Source organism: Terrapene carolina, unplaced genomic scaffold, assembly GCF_002925995.2.
Source record: "Terrapene carolina triunguis isolate 2854851 unplaced genomic scaffold, T_m_triunguis-2.0 Scaffold397, whole genome shotgun sequence".
Classification (NCBI taxonomy): domain Eukaryota; kingdom Metazoa; phylum Chordata; order Testudines; family Emydidae; genus Terrapene; species Terrapene triunguis.
The window spans coordinates 691,211-713,434 of NW_020664748.1; the positions used below are offsets into that span (position 1 = coordinate 691,211).

Below are 22,224 nucleotides of genomic sequence, written 5' to 3' on the forward strand. Positions count from 1 at the left end.
TGGGGCACTGGCCCCGGGGCGAGGAACCGGCTGGCTGGGGGGCAGGGCCGATCCCAGCCCCTCACTCTCCGGCCCCCGCAGCACCCTGCTGATCCAGGGGCTCGCGGTGGAGGATGAAGCGATCTACCAGTGCATCGCTGAGAACAGCGCGGGCACCAACCAGGCCAGCGCCCGCCTGGCCGTCACCCTGGCCCAGGAGCTGCCCAGCTCCCCCGAGGGCGTCCGGGCCGCCGCGCTCTCCCCCACCTCCATCCAGGTGTCCTGGCAGGAGCCCCCCCCAGAGGTGACCGAGGGGCTCATCGGCTACGTGGTGCACATCCGCAGGGTGGGAGGTGAGCGGCCCTGACCCCCCCCCCCGAGCCCTCGCTTCCCCCCGGGATCCCCCCACTTACATTCCCCCAGCCCCAGCAAGCCCCCCCCTGCGTCCCTCCCTCCGAGCCCCCAGGCTGCACCCCCCAGCCACCTCCCATTCCATGCCCCCCCTCCACCACTGAGCCCCCAGCCCCCGCCAGCCCCCAGGCCTCGGCAGCCGCTCAGCAGCCCCTCGGGCCTGCCTGTTTCAGAGTCCGACAGCCGGGACCTGCAGGAGGCTGTGAGCAAAACCACCTTCCAGCACCTCTTCAGCGGCCTGGCGCCCGCCACCACCTACTGCATCCGCCTGCGCGCCTCTTCGCCGCTGGGGGCCAGCCAGGACTCGGAGCCCGTCCTGGCCACCACCTTGGGCAGCAGTAAGAGCCCCCCTCCGCCGGGGCATCCGAGCTGCCCCAGCCGGACACTGGGGGGTGCTGGGCAGCAGGGGGCGGGGGTGGGGCTGAGCAGGGGGCGCTGGGCTGCAGGGGGCGGGGGTGGGGCTGAGCGAGGGGGCGCTGGGCAGCAGGGGGCAGGGGTGGGGCTCACTGGGGGTGCCCCCTTTCCTAGGTGCTCTACACCCCAGTCACACCCCCCAATTGCCTGGCCTCTCCTGTCCCAGCATGCTGGGCAGCTATCCAGCAGCTGCCGTGTTCCACCCCAGAGGTGGCTGCATATCTGTGCTGGGTGAAGAGCTCCCTCTCCCTGCCTCCTCGAGGGCTGGGCGGGTAGGGGGCGGCTGTCCCACTATCGGGCGCTGAGCCCCCTGGTCTGTTCAGTCCCCGCAGCCCCCGGCTTCTTCACCAAGGTGCTCAACGCCAGCGCGGTGCAGGTCTTCTGGGCGCTGCCCCCCCAGCCGGGCCGGATCGAGGGCTTCAAACTCTTCCACCGCAAACTGCCCAGCCCCCACTTCGAGGGGCCACAGCTCCTGGCCAACACGGCCAACTCCTACGTCTATAGCAACCTGGGTGAGTGCCCCCCCGGCCGGCCAGCGCCCCCACCCCCTGGCCCCCCCCCCCCCGCCCCCCGGCCCCCCGCCCCTCCCCCCTGAGCCCCTGGCCCCCCCCCCACAACCCCCTCCATGCAGCCTTATGGCCCCCACAGCCCTGCACCCCCAACGGCCCCTCCCCCCCGCAGGCCTGAGCTCCTCATGGTCCCCCGCCATGCAGCCTGGGGCACCTCATGGCCTCCACCTGGCCCCTTTGCGAGGGTCCCCTTAGTTTCTCTCTGTGTTGGGGGGGGCCCTGGCACCGCCCCACCCCTGCCTGGAGCAGGGCTCACCCCTCCCCATGTCCTCTGCCTGGCCGGTCTGGGCTCTTGCCGGGCGCCAGCCCAGTGCCCCCGCTCACGCCCTGCGGCTCCTTCCCCGCAGAGCCCTCGGCCGCCTACGAACTCCGGCTCCAGGCCTTCAACGGGAACGGAGACAGCAACAGCAGCGTGCGGGTCGTCCGGCTGGAGGGGAGCGGCCCGACGCTGGGTGAGGGGCCGGGGGGGGGGAGGGGCTGCAGCAGGTGGGCCTGGCTGGGCCAAAGACAGGCTGCGAGGGGCCGACAGCACCCAGCTGGGAGCCAGGACTCCTGGCTCTGTTCCCCTCTGCCCTGCACTGCCTGCTGCGTGCCCAGGGGAGACCCCCTGCCCCCCAGTGACACGCAGCCAACTGGGGGGCCTGGCTGTGGGGAGCAGGGGTACCCGGCCCGTGGGCCACAGGTGGTCGTGGGGGTTGCAGGGGGGACCGGCCCGTGGGCTCCCTGTGGTCGTGGGGGGGTGCAGGGGGGACCTGGCCCGTGGGCTCCCTGTGGGGGTGCAGGGGGGACCTGTCCCGTGGGCTGCCTGCGGAGGGGGTTGGCCGTGCCCAGGGGCTGTGTGGACACTCTGTGCTTCCCCCCCTGCAGACGCTGACCCCGCGTGCCCGTGTCGGCCGGGGGAGGAGAGCTCGCTGCCCGGCGTCGTGGTGGGCGTCCACATCGGCATGGCCTGCATCATCTTCTGCCTCCTCTTCCTCATGCTCGGCTACCACAGGAGGTGAGGCCCCTGGGCGGCCGCTCTCGCCCGGCGGCTCCTGACCCATTGTGGGGGGGGCAGAGCAGGGCCTCGGCCTGTGGGGCTAAGCTCCTGGGGGCATGGGGCCGGCGCTCCTCAGGCCTCACTGCCAGCCCTGGGGCTCTCTCCATGAGCCGGGCCGCTCCCCATGCTAACCCCCACCCCGCATTGCAGCCTGTTCTGCAGGAAGGGCGCTCAGGGCAGCTGGACGGTGCCCCGGGGCGCAGAGCTGGCCCAGCCCGGTGCCCGCGACGCCCCCCGCAGCCTGTGCACCCAGCTGGGGGAGGCCAAGCCAGTGGAGATGATCGACCTGGTCCCCCAGGTGAGGACGTGGGGCCCAGCCTGGGGGGGGGCACAGGCAGAGCACCAATGGGGGGACCCACAGTGCAGGGCCGCGTGTCTGGGGCAGGGCAGGCCCCAGGGAGGAGAGGGGTGGAGGAGTGGGGCAGTGGTGACATCAGGACCAGAAGGGCTGGGCTGGGCTAGGCCCCAGGCCCGGGAGCTGCTCCGGCAGAGCCCAGCACAGGGGGTGGGCACAGGTCCCCGGGGGGGAGGGCTGGACAGCCCTCGGGCACAGCCTGACCCTGCCCCTCCTTCTTACCACAGACTCGGCCGCGCCCAGATGTGCCCCATGTCGAAGTCCCCATCGAGCGCTACCCTCCCCCGCAGCCCCCCGGGTAGCACTGCCTGCTGGCCTGGGGGCCCAGCCGGGGTGGGGGAGGGGCTGGCCATAGCTCAGCCCCCCCCCCCCCGGGGCCGGGGGGCCAACCAGAACCTCCCAAGAATCTACCCCCCCCCCCCCCCCCCCCCGGAGATCTATTTTTGATACACAAACTAAAGCTACCTCAGCCATGTCCTGCCTGCACCGTCCCCCAGACACCCTCCCCCGGGCCGCTCCCTGCCAGCCCAGACCCCCAGCGCGGGGGCCCGGGTACCAAAAAGCCCCTTGGGGCAAAGCGAGAGGAATCGGGGGGTGAAAGGAGCCGTGGCGACGGGCAGGGGGCTGCAGCTTTACCCCAGCCCAGTGCACCGGGGGGGGTTAGTCCCCCCCCCAGCCAAGACAGGGCCGGGCCCCTTCCCTGCCCATGGCCTCTGATTGGGGGGGAGGCAGGAAAAGTCCAGATCCCCTTGAGCTTCCCCCTCTGAAACTGGGGGTTCAGCTCCCTCTGCAGCAGCAGAATCAGTTTGTCACAAACCCCCCCCCCCCCGCACATGTGCTGGGGGGGGCAGGAATTATCCCACCAGCCTCCCCCTGGTGGCGCCTGCGCCGTGATGCCAAATAGCTCCAAACCAAATGGGAACTGTCCCATAGAGGCCCCCACCCAAGGCAGGGGGCCAGGCACCCAGCCCCCCCCCCTTCAAAACCCCCTTTGCTGCTTTGCCAATTTTGTCTCTATCCAAATATTTTTTAAAAAAACAAAAGCGAAAATTCTGCCAAAGACATGGAGCTTTAAGGAGCCGGCGCCACCCCCCCCACCCCGACAGGCGCTGGCACCAGGCCCAACATCTCTTTTATACCCCCCCACCCCCCGCTGGCACCTTGGGTCTGTCCTCCCAGCACAGGAGGCCCCTGTCCTGCTGCCTGTGGGCACAGGCCACCCCAAGGCCAGGCACGGGGCAGTGCCTGGGGGGAGGAATACGCAGGCTGGGGGGGGAAAGCGTGTCCCCAGTGACCAGGGCATGCCCAGCTGGGGGGCACAGCACCACCCCTGCCCCCAGGGAGCTGCAGAGGCAGGAGCCCCAGCCCCTTAGCAAAGCAATAATGTCTGTCCCCTCCCCCCCCCCCGAGTGCTCCAGCTGGGGGGGGGGGCATGGCACAGGCCCCTTGGTGCCAGTCCCACTTCCAGCCCCTTAAACATGGGCCATGGTATGAATCGGGGGAACGAGGGGGGGGGAGAAACATCTCTCCCCCCCCGCCCCCACCCAGTAGCCAGGGACCAGGGCCACTTGGAAACACCCTTTGGGCCCATCCCCAGCGCTATGTGTCCGGCTGTCCTGTGCCCTGCAGCGAGGCTGGGCAGGAACGGCAGGTTCTGGCACTGGTGCCCCCACGTGCCCGCGTGTGTGCGAGAACCCTGCTACCAAATGTCGTGTGGGCGAGCGACCCCGCTGGGCTGCCCCGCTCGGCTGGAACCAAAAGCCCCTTTGGGTAGATTAGGGGAGGGGGGTGGGGTAAGGCCCTAGGCGGCCAATGCGGTAGCTGATGAACGTAGATTTTGCTTTGTTAGACGGCGGCTCCATGGCCCTTGGGCCCCCCACCCCGAGCTGGGCAAGACGCTGCCCTGGCGCAACAGGGCTGCTGGTTGCAAAGGGCACCTGAATCCCACTGACCTACAGACCCGGCCTTGTCATCCCCATCTCCCCCCCCGAAGCCAGTGACAGACTCTCCAGGCCCAGCGTTACCAAAGCAACTGCCCAAAGATGCCCCATGCCCCTTCCTCCACTCTCAGCACCAGCTGCCCCCCAGCGGTGCATTTTGCTAGTGCCATAACTCACCCCATGGTGCAGGGCACCCATTTCACTGGCAGGGGGCTGGCTCGGGCAGACCCTGCCCATGTGGGTCCCCCTCCCTTCAGGCTGGGCCTGAGTAGGGTGGGGTGAGCCCTGTCTCTGTGCCCCCCCTTCCCCCCACTGCTGCTCCAGGCTCCCGGGGGAAGGGAGCGTGTTTGCCCCCGTCTGCCAGGGCTTAAATGCCAAAGATTCCCCTGGCCCCGGTGCCCTGCCACGGGCCTGGCTCAAACCTCCAGGCCTTCCCCGCCAGCCCTGCGCAAAGCCCTTGCCACAGTCAGCACAGCGAAGCCCCGCGTGAGGGGCTCTGCCATGGGCCAGGCACCGTGATCCCTCCTGGCCTTGAAATCCCTCTTCCAGCCCCTGCCCCAGGTCCCCCCTGGCGTGAACACCCCAGTGGCAGGACTGGGCCCTTGGGCAGGGGGTGGGGAAAGAGGCTTTGCAATGGGGTGACCCAATTTCAAGCCTCCCCAGCCCCATGGAGCCGCTGTCCTTAGGTGTTGAGATGCAAATGCTAGAACCAATGAGCAGATTCTGTCTGTGTAACGGGCCGGGACGGAACCGCGCCCGAAGCTTTAACGGGCCAGGCACCACCGAGCAGCCGGCCGGAGCTGCGAACGCCCAGCCCAGGAGCAGAGCCCGGCCCGCGGGGAACAGGAACCATGCCCCCGCCTGTGGATTTAACAGCTCCCCCCCCAGGGAGGCGCACGCTGTCCCCCAGCTGTGGCTGGGATGGGGGCAGCGGGGCCGGGGCAGCAGCTGGGCATCCAGCCGCGGGAGCCGGAGCGCAGGGCCTGGGCGTCTTTCTTGACTGTGTTAAAATTAAAAATAACATGGCAAAAGCAGGCTGGCAGTAAGCGGTGTCCTTGGGGGCGAGGCGGGGGCAGGGGGCTGGGTTCGGTTCAGGACAGAGCAGCTCCTGCCCTGGGCCCAAGGGAGACAAATGGGACCTGTGCTCCCATCACAGGTTCCCCCAGCCCCGCTGGAGAGGCCAACGTGCAAACAAGGCCCATAGCCTGAGCCCAGGGGGAGCCTCCCAGCCCACTCCTCCCCCAGGGCCAAGGGGGCACAGCCCCACCCCACTGCTAGCAGCAGCAGCCCCTGGCTTCCTGCTCAGGGCAGCAGAGGGAAGCATAGGCCCCTTGCTGAAAGCCCAAGAGCAAAATCCAGGAGCTTCCCCCACCCCAATTCCCCAGAGCGAAGGGGGTGGGGGCAGAGCCAATCTTCCCCCGGGGCAGGACAGGCACCCCCTGGCTGACCCCCAGAGCCTCTGGAAGGGTTGGGCTGCCTGCACTCATGGCCAGGAACTGGGTTCTCGCCTGCAGCCCCATATGCACGAGGGGAGCTGGGGCCCAGGCCTGGGACTTGGCAGAGGAAGCCGGGCACCTCAGGGCCCAGCTGCAGCAGGAGTGACGCCCTGGCTCCAGTGCAGGGACTGGGACTTGCTCAGCTGATGCCCCGGGCATGGACCCCCTGCCAGCTGGGAGTCCACCTTTCTATTGCAGTGGGGGGAGGGGGCTGGCCCCGATCCAGAGCTAGCCAGCCCCTTGCCCTCTCACCACCTCACCCAAGAGTCTGGGGGTACACATGGGGCAGAAAGGAGCTGGCCTCCCCTCCCTCCTGCGATTTCCCATGAGCTGGGGGCTTGGATTCTCGGGATCGGCAGGAGCCCAGTGCAGTTCTGGAAGGCGAGCCCCCAGGGCAGGCTGGGCGCATAAGAACGGCCCTACTGGGTCAGACCTAGGGTCCATCGAGCCCAGGGTCCTGCCTTCCGACAGGGGCCAGTGCCAGGTGCCCCAGAGGGAATGAACAGAACAGGCAATCACCAAGTGATCCACCCCCCGTCGCCCATTCCCAGTTTCTGGCAAACAGAGGCTAGGGCCACCATCCCTGCCCAGCCTGGCTAATAGCCATTGACAGACCTGTCCTCCATGAACTTATCGAGTTCTTTTTTGAACCCTGTTATAGTCTTGGCCTTCACATCATCTGGCAAGGAGTTCCACAGGTTAATGGAAATGCTTCCTTTTATTTGTTTTAAACCTGCTGCCTATTAATTTCCACCACTTCCTTATCTACTTTCTTTACACCAGTCATGATTTTATAGACCTCAATCATATCTCCCCTTAGCCATCTCATTTCCAAGCTGATCAGTCCCAGTCTTATTAATCTCTCCTCATACGGAAGCTGTTCTATACCCCTTAATAATTTTTGTTGCCCTTTTCTGAACCTTTTCCAATTCCAATATATTTGAGATGGGGCGACCACATCAGCAGCCAGTATTCAAGATGTGGGCGAACTATGGATTTAGATAGAGGTAATATATTTTTTTGTCCTAGTCTCTATCCCTTTCTTAATGATTCCCAGCATTCTGTTCACTTTTTTGACTGCTGCTGCACATTGAGTGGATATTTTCAGAGAACTATCCACAATGATTCCAAGATCTCTTTCTTGAGTGATGATAAATAAATTAGACCTCCACATTTTATATGTATAGTTAGGATTATGTTTTCCAATGTGCATTTCTTTGCATTTATCAACATTACATTTAATCTGCCATTTTGGTGTCCAGTCACCCAGTTTTGAGAGATCCTTGTGTAGCAATTTGCAGTCTGCCTGGGTCTTAACTATCTTTAGTAATTTTGTATCTGCAAATTTTGCCACCTCAGTTTACCCCTTTTTCCAGATCATTTATGAATATATGGAATAGGACTGGTCCCAGAACAGACCCCTGGGGGACACCACTACTTACCTCTCTCCAGTCTGAAAACTGACTATTTATACCTACCCAGTGTTTCCTAGCTTTTAACCAGTTATCCCATGGCAGCTTACAGATGCTCCCTGACTTACGCAAGTGTTCTGTTCCGGAATGCCTCGCATACCTCAAATTTTGCATTAGTCAGAAACATAGCTCCAAGCATTACACAAAAAAACAAAACAAACAAAAACTCCTATTTCTAGCTTATGGAACTTTTTCCATAAACTCGGATTTGCGTACGTCAGGTTTACGTAACTCGGGGACCGTCTGTACTTTGCGTAAGAGCCTTTGGCGAGGGACAGTCTCAAAGTCTTCCTGAAAACCTAAATACACTATATCCACTAGATCCCCTTGTTCACATGCTTGTTGACCCCCTCAAAGAATTCTAGTAGATTGGTGAGGCATGATGTTGACTCTTCCTCAACAAATTATGTTCATCTATATGTCTGACAATATTGTTCTTTATTATAGTTTCAATCAGTTTGCCCGGTACTGAAGTCAGACTTACCGGCCTGTAATTGCCAGGATCACCTCTAGAGCCCTTTTTAAAAATTGGCGTCACATTAGCTATCCTCCAGTCATCTGGTACAGAAGCTGATTTAAAATGATAGGTTACAGATGACAATTAGTAGTCCTGCAATTTCACATTTGAGATCCTTCAGAACTCTTGGGTGATAGTAGCTGGTCCTGGTGACTTATTACTGTTTAGTTTATCAATTTGTTCCCAAACCTCCTCTACTGACACCTCAATCTGGGACAGTTCCTCAGATCTGTCACCTAAAAAGAATAGCTCAGGTTTGGGAATCTCCCTCACATCCTCAGCCCCGAAGACCGACGCAAAGAATTCATTTAGTTTCTCCACAGTGGCCTTATCGCCCTTGAGAGGTCCTTTAGCACCTAGAGCGGAGCAGTGGCCCCACTGGCTTCCTGAGTCTGATGTACTTAAAAAAAATTTTTTTGCTATCACTTTTTTGAGTCTTTGGCTAGCTGTTCCTCAAATTCTTTTTTGGCCTACCTAATTATCTTTTTACACTTAACTTGCCAGAGTTTATGTTCCTTTCTATTTTCCTCACTGGAATTTAACTTCCACTTTTGAAAGGATGCCTTTTTGCCTCTCACTGCTTCTTAAACATTGTTGGTTTTTGGTTCTGTTTTTTAACGTGGGGGATAAATTTAAGTTGAGCCTTGATTATGAGGTCTTTAAAATGTTTCCGTGCAGCTTGCAGAGATTTCACTTTTGGCGCTGTGCCCTTTAATTTGTCTTTAACAAACCTCCTCAGTTTTGTGTAGTTCCCCTTTCTGAAATAAAATGCTCCAGTGTTGGGCCACTGTGGTGTTTTTCCTACTACAGGGATATTAAATTTAATTATATTATGGTCACTATTACCAAGCAATCCTGCTATATTCACCTCTTGGACCAGATCCTGTGCTCCACTCGGAACTAAATCAAGAATTGCCTCTCCCCTTGTGGGTTCCAGGACTAGCTGCTCCAAGAAGCAGCCATTTAAGGTCTGCATCCTGGCCTGGGGTGATATGTACCCAGTCAATAGGGGGATAACTGAAATCCCCCTTTATTATTATGGAGTTTATTTTAATAGCCTCTCATCTCCCTGAGCATTTCACAGTCACTAGCACCGTCCTGGTCAGGTGGTCGGTAATGGATCCCTACCGCAGAAAGGGGGAAAAACACCCACTTGCCAGCGGGGCAGAGCTGATGAATTCTTCCGGGCAGCTTTCTGAGAGCATTTGAAATTGTCCAGGTGTTTTGTTGCAGCGGGTTTGAGCGGCAGCACGCCGGAGGGGAACACCCCTTCCTGTCATCCTCGCAGTTACGGGGAGTAAAGACAACAAAGGGTTAAAGCCAAAATGTTTCAATTCAGTCCAACCCAACTTTTGCAGCCCTGCAGTGCTGGATGATTGGCCGGGGGTGACGGGACAGGGCTCCTTCAGCGCAGGTCTTACCCAGCACAAGCCTGAGTAACCCAGCAACATGCCAGGTGCCGGCTGCAGGTCGCTCCCCAGCACTGCAGCACAATTCAGCTGTAAAAGGAGAAAGATGCAGGTGTCAGTGCATGGGAAGCGGAGTAGCAGAGGGTGCAGGATCCGGGGCACCTGGCTCAGCTGTTCATGCTGATTTCTCCCCAGCGGAAGCCCAGTGGTAGGTTTAACCTTACAGCGACGCCAGGGGCAGGGCTGGCACAGGAGTTATAGCCAACAGCCAGGGCCATGGGTATGTCAGGTGAGGGCAGGGCCATGCACTCTTTACTGCCACCTCCATTTGGGTGCCCTTCTCCCCGAGGCTCCTGGGGGCAGCCCCGGCTGAAAGGTTTGTGTTTCACAGTGGTCGGCTCTAGACCCCGCACAGGCAGGAAGGTGAGGAAAGATGTTCAGATGTGGCCAGGAGGCTCCCCCAGGGGTCTGGCTCAACACTGGAGACCAGGCTCTTGACTTGGGGGTGGTGGTAATTTGGTGCAACCGGAAAAGGCTTTTCCATCTCTCCTGCTATTTCCATGAGGCACACCATTAGCCTCTGGAACTCACTGCAACATGATGTCATTGAGATCAGCTGTTAAAAAAGGCATAAAGGGAATCATCCACCGAGAAGAATATCTAGTTAGAACAGTCGAACTGCAAACAAGGATCCAAGTGTTCCTGCTTCAGGACATGAGCCAATCTCCAACTGCAGGTGCAAAGAAGACACTTCGCAGGGAAAGGCAGGCTGGGGAGCAGGCCAAAGAAAGGGGATTGGTGTCTGGCAGGAAATTGCAAGATTTTGAAACATGGTTTAATCCCAAATGGAGACAAAGTCAAAATCTCAGAATTTTTGGCAGACCCTCCCCCCAAAAAAAGTTTTATTTCTAGAAACAAACAGTTCTGTAATTTCTCACTAAAACTGATCAACATGTTTCGTGGCAATAGATTTGAATCAGTGTTTTCTGAAGGAAAAACGATTCCTGGGGAAATGTTTCTGCCAACTAGAGGGACAGGGACATGTTCCAGGGGGCTCTGCTGCTGGGTGAGAGCGGATCTCCCTCGCCCCCTCTGGGGCAACCCCCCCCACCCCAAATGCAACGCACCAGCCTCATAAAAAGTTATAAATCATTCCTTTCTTTATTAAACATAGCTTGCAAGTGATAAATATTACAAAGTTTTTTTTAATCCTTTCTCCAAAAATTAGCTTATTTTTAACCAGTCACTGCATAATCGCTTGGCAGTATTTAAACAGCTTTTTTTTTTTTTTTCCAGATTTTTAAACACAATGCAAAAAAAAAAAAAAACTTAAAATTGTGCAAAAGGCCTGGTTTCCCCCCACCTCTCGGTTAGCTAGGCTGCAGGTGTGAGGCTGGGACCCCTTCGCTTTGCCATGCTGTACCCCTTGCTATCCACCCAGACTTCTCCCTCCCTTCCGAGCTCGGAGGGCATCACTCAGTGAGGATGTGCAGTCAGGACCAGGGCAGAGCACGGCATCAGTGCCTTTGCACAAACTGTTTGGGGGAAGGAGGCCTCTGCTGAGAAGTTCGATCCAGCAGCACCCTTCCAGAGACGTCGGGCATTCAAGGCGGTGACTCCAGGCCCTGAGCAGCTACGGAACGAAGTTTGCGGAAGTGGGTAGCGATTTTGCGTGCCCAGTCGGAGATGCCTTAAAGGGGTCTAGGCTTTCTGGAAGGGCTGCCGGAAAAGCCAGGCCCCTTTGAAAGGCTCCAGTTGGGCCTCTAAAATCACCTGTGAAGATTTGGGCTACACTTGAGGTGGCGGGAAGGGACATGACACCACCTGGGCCAACCTTGGGAAGATCTGTTGAGAGGCGCGGCGGTGTCTGCTCTGAAGTGCTATGCTAACGGGGAGCCTCTCGCTCCCGCTTTACCGCCTTTCCCTCGGTTCGCTCCGTCAGAGCTAGCCACAGCCTGGCTGGAGAACTCAACCTCCTGCTCGGTTTCAGCCATGCAAACTGGGCACAGACACAGCGAGAACACACTGGAGGAGAAGGGCGACGACCCGGCTCCCAGCTCCCGAACGAGTTTAGCAAGAGTCGCTGATCTGGAGTCTTTCCAGAGCAGAGCTGCACGTGCTGGTGACAGAGTGCAAACAGAAGTCTGCAAAATGCACTGGAATTGCCTCTGTCCTCTCTAAAGCACCCTGGTGTAGCCCTATGCCCAGACCGTCCCTACCACAGCACCCCGAGGGAACGGGGTCTGCCTGGAGCTGCTTAGCCCGTTTCTGAGCCAGCCAGTCACCTCCGTCAGTGCAACCTCTTGGCCACACTGACAGCTGGAGGGGCTGAGGGTGTTCGTGGGAGGGAAAGCACGTAAGTGAGACACTAACACACCCTTCTCCACCCCCAGAAAAGAGAGGGGGCTGTAGCTTCCCACCCCACCCAGTCCAGCGCATTTCGGTCCCCTCCCGTCATGCAAAAACGGCTGGGGCAGCCTTCGCTGCTGGTACCAGGAGCCCACCCTGGAAGGGGATCAGTCTCTGGGTGTTCTGGTGCTGTTGATCCCTGGGCCCTCTGCTCCAGCTGCCAACAGCGGGATGCTCGCGGGGAAGTAGGTGGGTGCATGTGCTGACATGGAAGGCTTCAGAGGAGCCAGGAACTGGCAGGCAGGGGTGAGGGGGACTGGAGAGAACAAGCCATTACCCAGCCCTGGGAAGCAGAGACCCCACACAATGGGCTGCCTGTGGGCCACGCTAGGGCAGCCCTAGCACGATGCTGCTCACCCCGTGGGGTTTGAGGGTTTTTCCAGCAGGGCAATGGGTGGGCGAGCAGATTCTGAGCCAGGACCCGCCAGGCTGTGGCAAGAGAAATGCACTGAGCTGGGGTGAACAGGAGTCGTCAGGCGGGGTCAGTTGCAGGGAGTGTAGGTGTTGGCTGGCTTAGACTCGGGTGCCATGGGGGGGAAGGTGACGAGAAGCCGGGGCTCCAAAGGGCTCCGGATCTTACAGATGCCATTTGCTCTGGCAGATGCACCCAGGGAGAGTGTGGTCAGGCATTGGTAAGACACTCGGAACCCGGGGAAGGGTTAAACCAGCACCCACTGCCAGCACCTTTATGTCGGACCAACAACTGCTGACGCTGCCCCTCCACGGGAGGGGCTAACGACCACAGGAATCCTGGGGCAGCCAGTCACAGAGCACTGGAGACCACGCGTCTTGAGCTCTTTGGATTGTCATAGCTGCTGGGAAGAGATGTTCCCCCCATTCCCAGCAGCCGGTCTGAGCAGCTCTGTATCGTTTCATCCTGGGACTCTGCTCAGCATCTGCACGGGCTCTGGCTGGCAGAACATGAAGGAAGCCGCACACTGCAGGTTGTTATAGATGTATATTGTATATATGCCAATGCAATAATAAAAACAGTGCAAATACAATTACAGTTCATAATACTTGTCCCCACCCCGGTCCCACTCCCCAAGATCCGGATGCTCCCCACGGGAATGCACCACCACTGCTGGTTAGAGAGACATCACGAGCTGTAAACCTAACGCTGGGGGAAGAAACTTCCTGCCTCCACTGCACTAGGGGGTGCTGGTAACTTGTAGGGTCCTTCTTTGTGTGTGTGAAAGGCACAGATTTGGGAGGTGGCGATTGCCACCAGTGCATTTCTGCAGGCTAGCAGTTCCCGCCCGGACAAGAGCGCCAGCCTCTGGGATCTTTGCCCTCTGCAGCTGTCTGACTTCGCTTCCCTAACCCACCCGCCGGAAACCACCCCTTTTGCACGTTTCAGGTCATACACAAAAGGTCACACTACAAAAGGACGTAACAACTTTCACAATATCCATGGCGAGGCTGTTTTTTTTGTTTTGTTTTGTTTTCTACACAATGTACAATTGTTTTTAATGTGTCAAGAAATAGCTTATATACACGAATGAGTCCTTGTTATAACATTTCGGCAGCAATATCATAAGCTAATTAAGATCTTGTCGGGGTGGGTGAGTGGAGATGGGTGAGGGTTAGAGAAGAAAGGGGGAGGGATGGGTTATGCCTTTGGAGGAACAAAAAATAAAACCCCACTAAGCGTTCACAAGCAGCTCTACATCTAGCTGTAAAAGAAAAGCTAACCGAAGCGGGGAAAAAAATCCCTATTTCTGTATCTAAAAAAAGAGACGATTTTCTACCGTACATCACATCCATAAAGGGGGAGGGGCACTTTACCAGGGATTGGGGGGTGGTCGCGCGCTGTGGTCAAGACAAAAAAAATTTAAACCTGTGCAGATCACAGACAAAGCAAGCATCTTAATTCCCCTTAGACACAGAGATCAGTAGGCAGAGTGAGGTGGGAGGGGTGGGGTGTCAAATACTGCAATGAACCAAACTGCTGTCTGTAGAGTCACACACTCCATCCCCAGCGGCAGTGCAAGGGTCTAGGCACCAGAAACTCACTGGGGATTTAACAAGACGAAGCCAGGGAGATTCCCCAGTGGAAGGGGTAAGGTGCCCAGGGCAGCAGGAGGAGTGAAGGATGGGCTCTGATGACTGGGGGATGGAAACAGCATTGAAACACGAAGCAGTTGCCGTTTTTGGTGCTCCCAAGTGACACCTGCCGACTGCTGCTGGATTGCTGTGCATGAACCCAGCCCAGGGCCCTGAGGGAGCATTTGCTCTGTGCTTTCTAACTCGGGGTGCCCCTCTACGAAGTGTGGGAAGAACCCACTTGTTGCAGGAAGCATTTACAGAACCAAGGAACAAAACCAGATATGAGGTTCAGCCCCCCCAGGCCTGCTGGAGATGAGAATTTCTGTTTCACGTGAACAGCTGGGGCTGCACGCAGGGAGAGAGCCCCTTAGCACCACAGAACCCATCGATGTGCGGACACACACTTCCAGGACAAGAGTCGGGGGAGAGGGGGGATTCATGAGTGATTTTACGATTCAGCAACCAATCGGCAGGAGTGTGGGAACACGGAGAGGGGGGAAAAACAGCTGCGGGCCAAGTAATATGACTGGCTCCCGTCGCTGGCTGGGGCTTGAGAACAGCTCTCTGATGACATCAGCCAAAGGGAAGGAGCGATTCAAGGCTACAGCCAGCAACAGATGGGCCAGCAGGGTCTGAGCAGACCTCACCTAGCCCAGTAAAGCCACTGGGCACCTCCAGCACTCGACGGACACCCGGCAGCCCACACAACACCCCTGTGAGGCAGGGAAGCACTACCTCCAATCTACAGCTGGGGAAAGAGAAAGGTGGAGCGACTTACCCAAGGCCACAGAACTGGGAGTAGAACTGGGGAGTTCCTGGCTCCCGGACCCAAGCTCGGACCATGCTGCCTGCCACAGACGCAGGTCAGCCTTCACTGCACTGGGTCAGACAGGGTGATCTGCGAGGCCCGGGCTGCAGGATGGAAATAAATCTATAAGCAAGCGACAGGGAAGTTTTCTTTCACCAACCACTGCAATAATCAACCTGGGGTGGGTGGGGGACCCTGATCCCCTTCCCAAGAAATTTCACTTAGCACCATTATTGTTAACTTGCTCTCCAACAATTAACTAGTGCACCAGGCCCCAGCCGCAGGGACTCATTAAGTATTGCACATTTTTAATTTTCGTCTCAACTAATCTGCTTGGGCCACCTCGTACCTCTCGGTAACGCCCACTGGGGGAGATGGGGGCAGGGGACAGCGGGATAAAGCCAACTCCATGTCGAGAGGGGGCACAAAGAACGGGCTGATCATTTCTCAGGTTTATCAAAGGAGAAGAAACAGTTAATCAAAGTGCTTCCCTCTAAGCACAGCAGGTTGATACGGAGAATCAACGTCCCAGTGCCGCGCCAGCTACACAACAGTGAACCACAAAACAAAAGAAAAAGAAAAAAGCCACTGCGCATTCCACTAGTTTCCAAAAATCCTTTCACCTCTGGAGGGCCCCGGCCACACATCCACGCCCCTCGGGTATTATTAAGTGCTCACTGAATCGAGGGAGTGGAGACAGGGGAAGGGCCTGTTGTACCAGCACAGCCCCCCCCCCCACTTTGAGATGATGGGGTGAGGGAGAGGAGAAGTAGGGGGAGCCTAGTTCTTGCATTGATACAGACCCTCCTCTCCAAAGCCAGGGGCAGGCGTGCTGTGCCTCTTTGGGAGCAATCCGGCTGGCTTTCAAAGGAAAGGCATCAGACCTGCTTCCTCAGTCACTCGGCAGCTCTCCGGGCAGACTCTGGCAGTTCAGGTATTGCAGAGACGGGGGTGACGCAGCCCGGGGGCACGCTGGAAAGACGGGTGCCTCTTCCCAAACAGCAGGGACTGCCGGGCACCCCGACAACGAAACTCCACGCGAGTGGCAACTTAGCACTTCATTGCACAAGTAATGTTCCATCAGGAAACGCCTTCCAAGGAGGGCAGGGTCCCCCTCAGGAGCAGCAAATCAAACATATTCGCTTGGTTTTGTAACAGTTTGGCCAAGGAGGTTCCCCCCATTAACATAATTCAATCAACAGCAAGTGGGAAGGCTCCGCACCAGGCCCCTGCTCCGCTGGGCCTCTTTCCAGGGCACCGGCGAGGATGTGGCGCCCTCTGCTGCCAGGAGATGGTTCTGCTCTTTCCGGGTTCAGGTGCGGGCCCTCTCGGCGCAAGGGTAAGTGCAAATAGAGCGATCCGCGGACGACGACTCTCAGCTTGCTCTTGCTTTGGGTTTGCAAACTCAATCCAATCCAAGCTCCCACCACTGCGCCCTGCAATGCTTCCTGCTCGGCAGCTGGGACGCTTACAGCTTCATGGGGTCAATGGCAGGGAGCTGCTCTTGAGAGCACAACAGCATGGGGGCGAGGGGATTAAAAAGGCATGAGGCCCCTGTGCCCTTTGGTAGTTCATCACAGTCCCTTCGAGAACTTCAACTTCTAAACAGGGAGCATCAGAATTACTGGGAGACGGAAACACACCAGGCGGCATCACGGGTCCGCTCCTGGGGCACACGCCCCATCCATTGCCGCTGCACTGCATTACGGGGTCTGGTAGCCCAGCCGCATCAGCACAACTGATGGGATTCCCTGGCACAACTCGTCAGCCCTGCCATCCCTTGCACCGCTCTGTCAAGCACAGAGATCTGCATCCAGCCACACGTGTTGCAAGTGGCAGGTGCACTGCTCTGAAGCACAGATCCTTCACACCCTGGGCTGACTTCCCCAGGGAAAGACGACATGCCCCATTAACAGATGCATGTGGGCCAAGCTACTATGGACCAACCCCTCAGCGAGATTCAATTGGACGCATCCACAGAACCTCTGTCCCTTACCTCTTTTGGTGAGCAACTCAAAGAACACAAGTCCTAATTCGCCCTACTAAGTGCATAGAACAGCTGTCCAAACGCCAGCACACTGCCACCTCTCCCCCCTCCTCCCCTCGAGTCAGCACTGACCACCCTTTACAAATGGTCACTTGGAGTAGAGTGGATGCTCTTAAAAAAAATCTCTGGAAAGAAAAAAGTTTAACCATCCATTTAGCAGAGGAAAAAATAAAACAACACAATTAAAAATTCTATGCTTTGTCATTACAAAAAAATAGCATAAAACGAGCATTAACACATGTATAGTGCTGATTTCAAGCAGACAATTGTCCTGACCTCGGGCAAGGGGAATGACCTCACTGCTATAGAAAACCAAAGAGAAGAGTTAAGGTTTGGGAAAGAACAGGTCGCTGAAGTTTTGAAATGTTTTTTTGTCTTTTTCCCGTGTATGGTAGGCACCAGTACAGGCACTGCATGCGACAGAAGTGGGGAGGGAGGGGAAGGGTCAATAGGCGTTATTTCTGTCCGCTGATGGACTGCGATATAGACCGGGGTGGGATCATATCTAAAAGGTATTCCCGCTGCCGGTCTGCCAAGCTCGATGCTTTGTGGCCTCCGATCCCAGCATTCAGGTATGCAATGTTAACACCTAGAGGGGAGAGAAAAGCAAGTGGGGACAATTACTCCTGTAACACACGTGACGCACCCAAACCCACCCCATCCCACAGAGTGCAGAGGGGGCCAGCTCAACAGAACTCACGTCATCGGATCTTACCGCCACTCCCTGTAAGAGAAGACTCCACCCCACATCCCCGGTCTGTCCCCTACACGAGCCAGCATCCTGCCAAGCCACGAGGCTTCCATGCCTTCCTTTGGGAGCATGCGCCAAGTCAGGAGCAAATGTGTGCCAGGAATAAATGAAGGTTCTACAAGGTCTCTATTGTCCTTGACTGATAATCATTACGCTCAACAGTAATTAGTACAACTGACCCCTATTTGTTTGAAAGGCCATTTGGTTACAGAACCAATGAAAACACAGGCCTAGCCTTATAATACAAAGCCACTCTCCCAGAAGGACACACGAGCCGTGATCAGCTCTCTCGTGTGTGTCAGAGCACTGAGCAGCCAGCCAGGCAATATTAGCACTTGTGCAGGGTCTCCAACTTCCATGCACTTGACAGACATTAACCTGTCCTCCCAACGACCCTCAGGTCAGTGGGAGTATCTGTTTTAGAGATGGAGGAACTGAGAAGTGCAAGCCCCAGGCCCCGGAGCAGGTCCCCGTCAGCACCGCGAGTTCCTGCGCTCAGGCCACGCTCTGAGGAGCGGACTTCCAGCCAGCGACAACGTGGTTAAGGTTCTTAGTCTAGTCTGCAGCCCGGCCTCCCCTTCCCATTCCGCAGGCCAACGTTTGACATTACCTGGCATACCAAGGAGACCACCCGCAACAGACAGCTGGGGCGCCTGGGCGAAGTTGGACAGCATCGAGCGGGCAGAGGTGGGGATGCCACGCTGCAGAGTGCTCTGGGGCTGTGGAGCCTGTGGGCGGAGAGAGCAAACAAGTGGAAAGTGAGCAGTACACAAGCACCCCACCTTTTCCAGGAGCAGTACCAGTGAAAGAGCAAGGACCATGAAGGGCTCTGGCCATAATCCACACCCACTAACACAGAGATCCTGACCCAAAGCCCAGCTCCGGCACGGGGAAGTCCGGCAGCTTTGGTTTCACTAGGCAGGGACAGGGGACGTATTCAGAGCTCCCATCTCTGTGGGAACAAAAGGCAGGAAGGTCCCAGACGGACTGCTCTCTGCCTTTGGCCACGTCTTGAAAACCCACCGTTTGCCAAGGATTGATTCCAGGCCTTAGGCAGCCTTACCAGGCTGGGCGCTCACTCCGCTGCCTGCTCCCCCTGCTGGCTGATCTGGGACTGACCAGGCAGTCGACAGAAAGGGGGTCATACGCCTTCCTGGCACTTGGCATGAGGTGCCAGGGGAGCACCGCAGGGCAGGCAGCAGAGGGAGACCAAGCAGCTCAGAAAGTTGCCCCCATCACCTCTGCTTGTAGACCAGGTGCCACCCAGACTCAGGATCACTGCAGTGCCTTTGACTATTACAGTGTGTGGACGGGGGGAAGAATTACAAAGTGATGGGACTATTGAGAGGGAAAGGGCCCACAAAGTACAGGGGATGGATGAGAAATGGCCCCCCAGTGTTATGAACAGCTGCTTGGAGGCGACAGGATAAGTCTCTCAAGGTAGGCTGGCTGCTGTCTCTGGTCTCACACAGCACTGCAGACTCAGCGCCCCAGCTGCACGGGCGCGGGCTCTGGCCATCAGGGCGATGCATTCCACCGACGGAAAGGGCCTGGCCACCGAGAGGCTGGCTGGCTGCTGTCTCACCTGTCGGAGTGTGTGGTGCCTCATGATGGTCTCCTGTTTGCTGACACTGGACACGGCAGGAGCTGCAGTGGGAGATAAGGCTGCCTGCTGCTGTAGCCTCTGCTCAATTTCCTGCAGGAAGCAGAGGCATTTTAGAGCAACACACAAGGGGCCAATTTAGGAGCATTTACCCCACTGGCTATTTTCAGTGATATGCAGGAACAATCCCTTCTCTGGGGCCTTTATGGGCAGCAAGGTCAGTGTAGAATGGAGAGAGTCCCAATTAAATCTGCTGCCTAGGCCGGGGGGGGGGGGGTAGAAAAAATGCCAGGGAAAGCCAGCCTTGGGGTCCTTCTGCCCTCACAGCAAGAGGAGCACAAGCGGCACGTGATCTGGTTACTGAGCAGCCCTCACTGACTCTCCCCTTCCTCCCAGTGCTTCCAACACCCCTCTGCCTGAACTGCTGCCCAGGGTCGGATGTTTGCTGGAGATGGTAAACTCCGTCCGTCTAGGTCTGGAAAACGCCTTGTGCACCAACAGCGATACACAAAGACATCTTATCAGCCCTACCCAGAGCAAAGGGCGTCCCAGTTTAGTCTGAAGTGTGGATTGCCAGACGGGTGAGAGCTGACCAGACTGGCACTAGAGGGGGGATCTTAACCTACCCCCCCCTCCAAGCCTGGACCAGGACAAACGGGCTAGTTGGAGTCCTTGCAAAGGAGGTGGCTTGCAATGGCCAGGCAGGGAGAGCAGCAGCGTCAGGGGATGTTCCCAGTATTCCCACCCCACACAGGCGGAGTCACAGATAAGCCATCCCAGTGGATCTCGGCAGCCCTGAGGATGTGGGGGTCAGTGCTACCCACTGGACTTTAGGGGAGCTTTTCAAAGACTGCCCAATTCCCACTGGCCTCCACAGGGGGCTGGGCAGCTCCGCCCTCAGGGGGAGCTTTTCGAAGGCACAGAGCGACTGAATGCTGCAGCTCAGGAGTAGCTGGCCGTTTGTCCGTCCTGAATTACACATTCCCCAGCCTGCTTCCCACATGGACCTCAGTTGGCTGAAGTCTGTTCACCTGACCCAAGTGATTGGGGGGGGGGGGGAAGAGAACCTAGTCAGGGTCCCTCCCCCTGCCCCTAAGCTCTAACCCCCACACTACGGTCACCATCCATCTAAAAAGGGAGTCGGCAGGACTTCGTTCAGAGTCACCCAGCACTGCTCCCCACTTGGCTGCTCTGGGGGGAGCAGAGCTTCCCAGCAACGATGGCACCAGCTAAGTACACTGCATCTATAACGCTCCCAGCCACAAGCAGAGGGATGAGTCCTACTCCAGGCCCCCACAATGTTCATTCGGAATCACTCCTGTGGCCCGGCAGGGGCTCAAAGCACTGCAAACACCAAGTGTGGAGGTAGGCAAATGTCCCCATGTGACAGCTAAGCAAACAGGCACTGAGAGGTTAAGTGACTTCTCCAGTATTAAAGGAAGGCAGTGGCAGAACTGGGAACAGAAGCCAGTAGCCCTGACTCCCAGTTCCCAGGCCACTCTGCCTCCCACTGCTAGTGTGGCAAATGAGTTATCAAGCCATTGGAAGAACGTACAGAAAGGAAAAGGAGTAACGGACCTCAGGAAATACTCCATTCACTGCAGGAGAGGGTATTTTTAGATACCTAGCATTGAAACAGGGCACCCCTCAAGGAACTGAAACATAACAAGGCTGCGCGGAGGAAAGGGAACAGATTGCCTCTGCACACATTGCAAACCCATGCACTGCTGGGGAAGGGAGAAGCAGAGATTGGAAGCAGGACTAGAGCTGGAGAACGCCTGGGTCTCCAGCAGGTTGGGATAGAACTTGCCTGCTCCTGCTGCAGTGCTTTCACGAAGGCATTCTTCAGCCGGTTGGTGTGCTCGGCTTTCAGCGCCTTCTTCTGATTGGAGGTCATGCACTGCTCACACAGGATCTTCCCGTTCTTCTCCTGCTTCCAGTGCGGGGTGAAGTCAGTGCGGCACTGAGCACAGACAAAGGGCTCCATGCGCAGGAGGGAAGCGCAGCCTTTGCCTAGACACCACCAAGAACAGGGGTTATTGGGGTGGCGCGGACTCCCCCAACCTCCCCCACAATCATGGGGACAGAACCAACCTGCCCCCTTGGCTTTGTTAGGAGAACCTGGGTCAATCTGCATGCTAACTCAGCACTCAAAGCATGTGTCAGCATTCCCAAAGAGTAACTTTGGATGGGAGAGACTAGGCTTTGCCATAAGATAGGCTCAGGGCGAACGCGAGCATGGGTCCTCCCTGTGCAGCTATGGATGAGATTCCAGTCTTCTCTCATTGCCAGGCTCTAGGGAACTGCAACATCAGGAGGCTCTCAGGTAGGGGGCTGCCCAGTTACTGCCCACAAGGATGGAAGTTGCCAGTGGCCAGTTTTAAAACCAAGAGTTAAACTGTCAGGTTCCAAACAGGGCAGACACTGACATCTGCTGAGTTCCACTGGCATTCAGAAGGACAAAGCCAGCAAATGATGGGTGATTTTAAAGAGACCTCATCTAGAACCTGAAATTCCCTCATGCAAACAACTCCACTCTGCAGAGTAACCGCTGCTACAGTGCATCCCTGGTCCAGGGCAGTTACCCTACAGACAGTATTTGCTCCCCCTTCCCAGATACAGATTGTATCTTGCCTAAGAACACTGCAGAGGGATTTACATAACAGAGTTCTTACAACTCTGCTCCTGGCTACTCTTCCTGTTCCCATGGTAACAGACATTAGAGCACTGAAATCAGGGTGAGGTGCTTTTAAAACAATTATTTCAAAAGAAGGTGCTTTAAAAGACAGGCTGTCGGTGGAGAGTCAAAGTCCATTTCCATGGGAATGGGAACAGCAGGCCAGACAAAGGAGCCCTGGGCAATTTCAGTGCCAGAGAAGAGGGACTTGTGCCATTCTGCATCTGAACTCCAGAGGTTTGTTTTGTGGGTTTTCCCAGGTAAGGGGGGGGGGGGATT

General features: G+C 57.1%; 2 protein-coding genes across 2 annotated transcripts in view; one reads left to right on the forward strand and one right to left on the reverse strand.

Annotated features, from left to right (window-relative positions):
* The window catches only part of LOC112125815 (immunoglobulin superfamily DCC subclass member 3-like), a 7,352-nt gene extending 4,277 nt beyond the window's left edge, over positions 1–3,075 (forward strand). The window contains exons 8-14 of the mRNA XM_029912957.1: positions 82–332; positions 564–728; positions 1,128–1,316; positions 1,721–1,825; positions 2,241–2,370; positions 2,563–2,710; positions 2,995–3,075. Of these exons, the coding sequence (XP_029768817.1) occupies positions 82–332; positions 564–728; positions 1,128–1,316; positions 1,721–1,825; positions 2,241–2,370; positions 2,563–2,710; positions 2,995–3,069 (1,063 nt within the window). The 3' untranslated portion in view covers positions 3,070–3,075. The remainder of the gene's footprint in view (positions 1–81; positions 333–563; positions 729–1,127; positions 1,317–1,720; positions 1,826–2,240; positions 2,371–2,562; positions 2,711–2,994) is intronic.
* Positions 3,076–10,738: 7,663 nt separating this feature from the next.
* GATAD2B (GATA zinc finger domain containing 2B) overlaps positions 10,739–22,224 on the reverse strand; it is a 54,491-nt gene continuing 43,005 nt past the window's right edge. Inside the window, exons 9-12 of the mRNA XM_026658063.2 lie at positions 21,079–21,281; positions 19,251–19,361; positions 18,276–18,393; positions 10,739–17,503 (exon numbers count right to left, since the gene is read on the reverse strand). Of these exons, the coding sequence (XP_026513848.1) occupies positions 17,370–17,503; positions 18,276–18,393; positions 19,251–19,361; positions 21,079–21,281 (566 nt within the window). The 3' untranslated portion in view covers positions 10,739–17,369. The remainder of the gene's footprint in view (positions 17,504–18,275; positions 18,394–19,250; positions 19,362–21,078; positions 21,282–22,224) is intronic.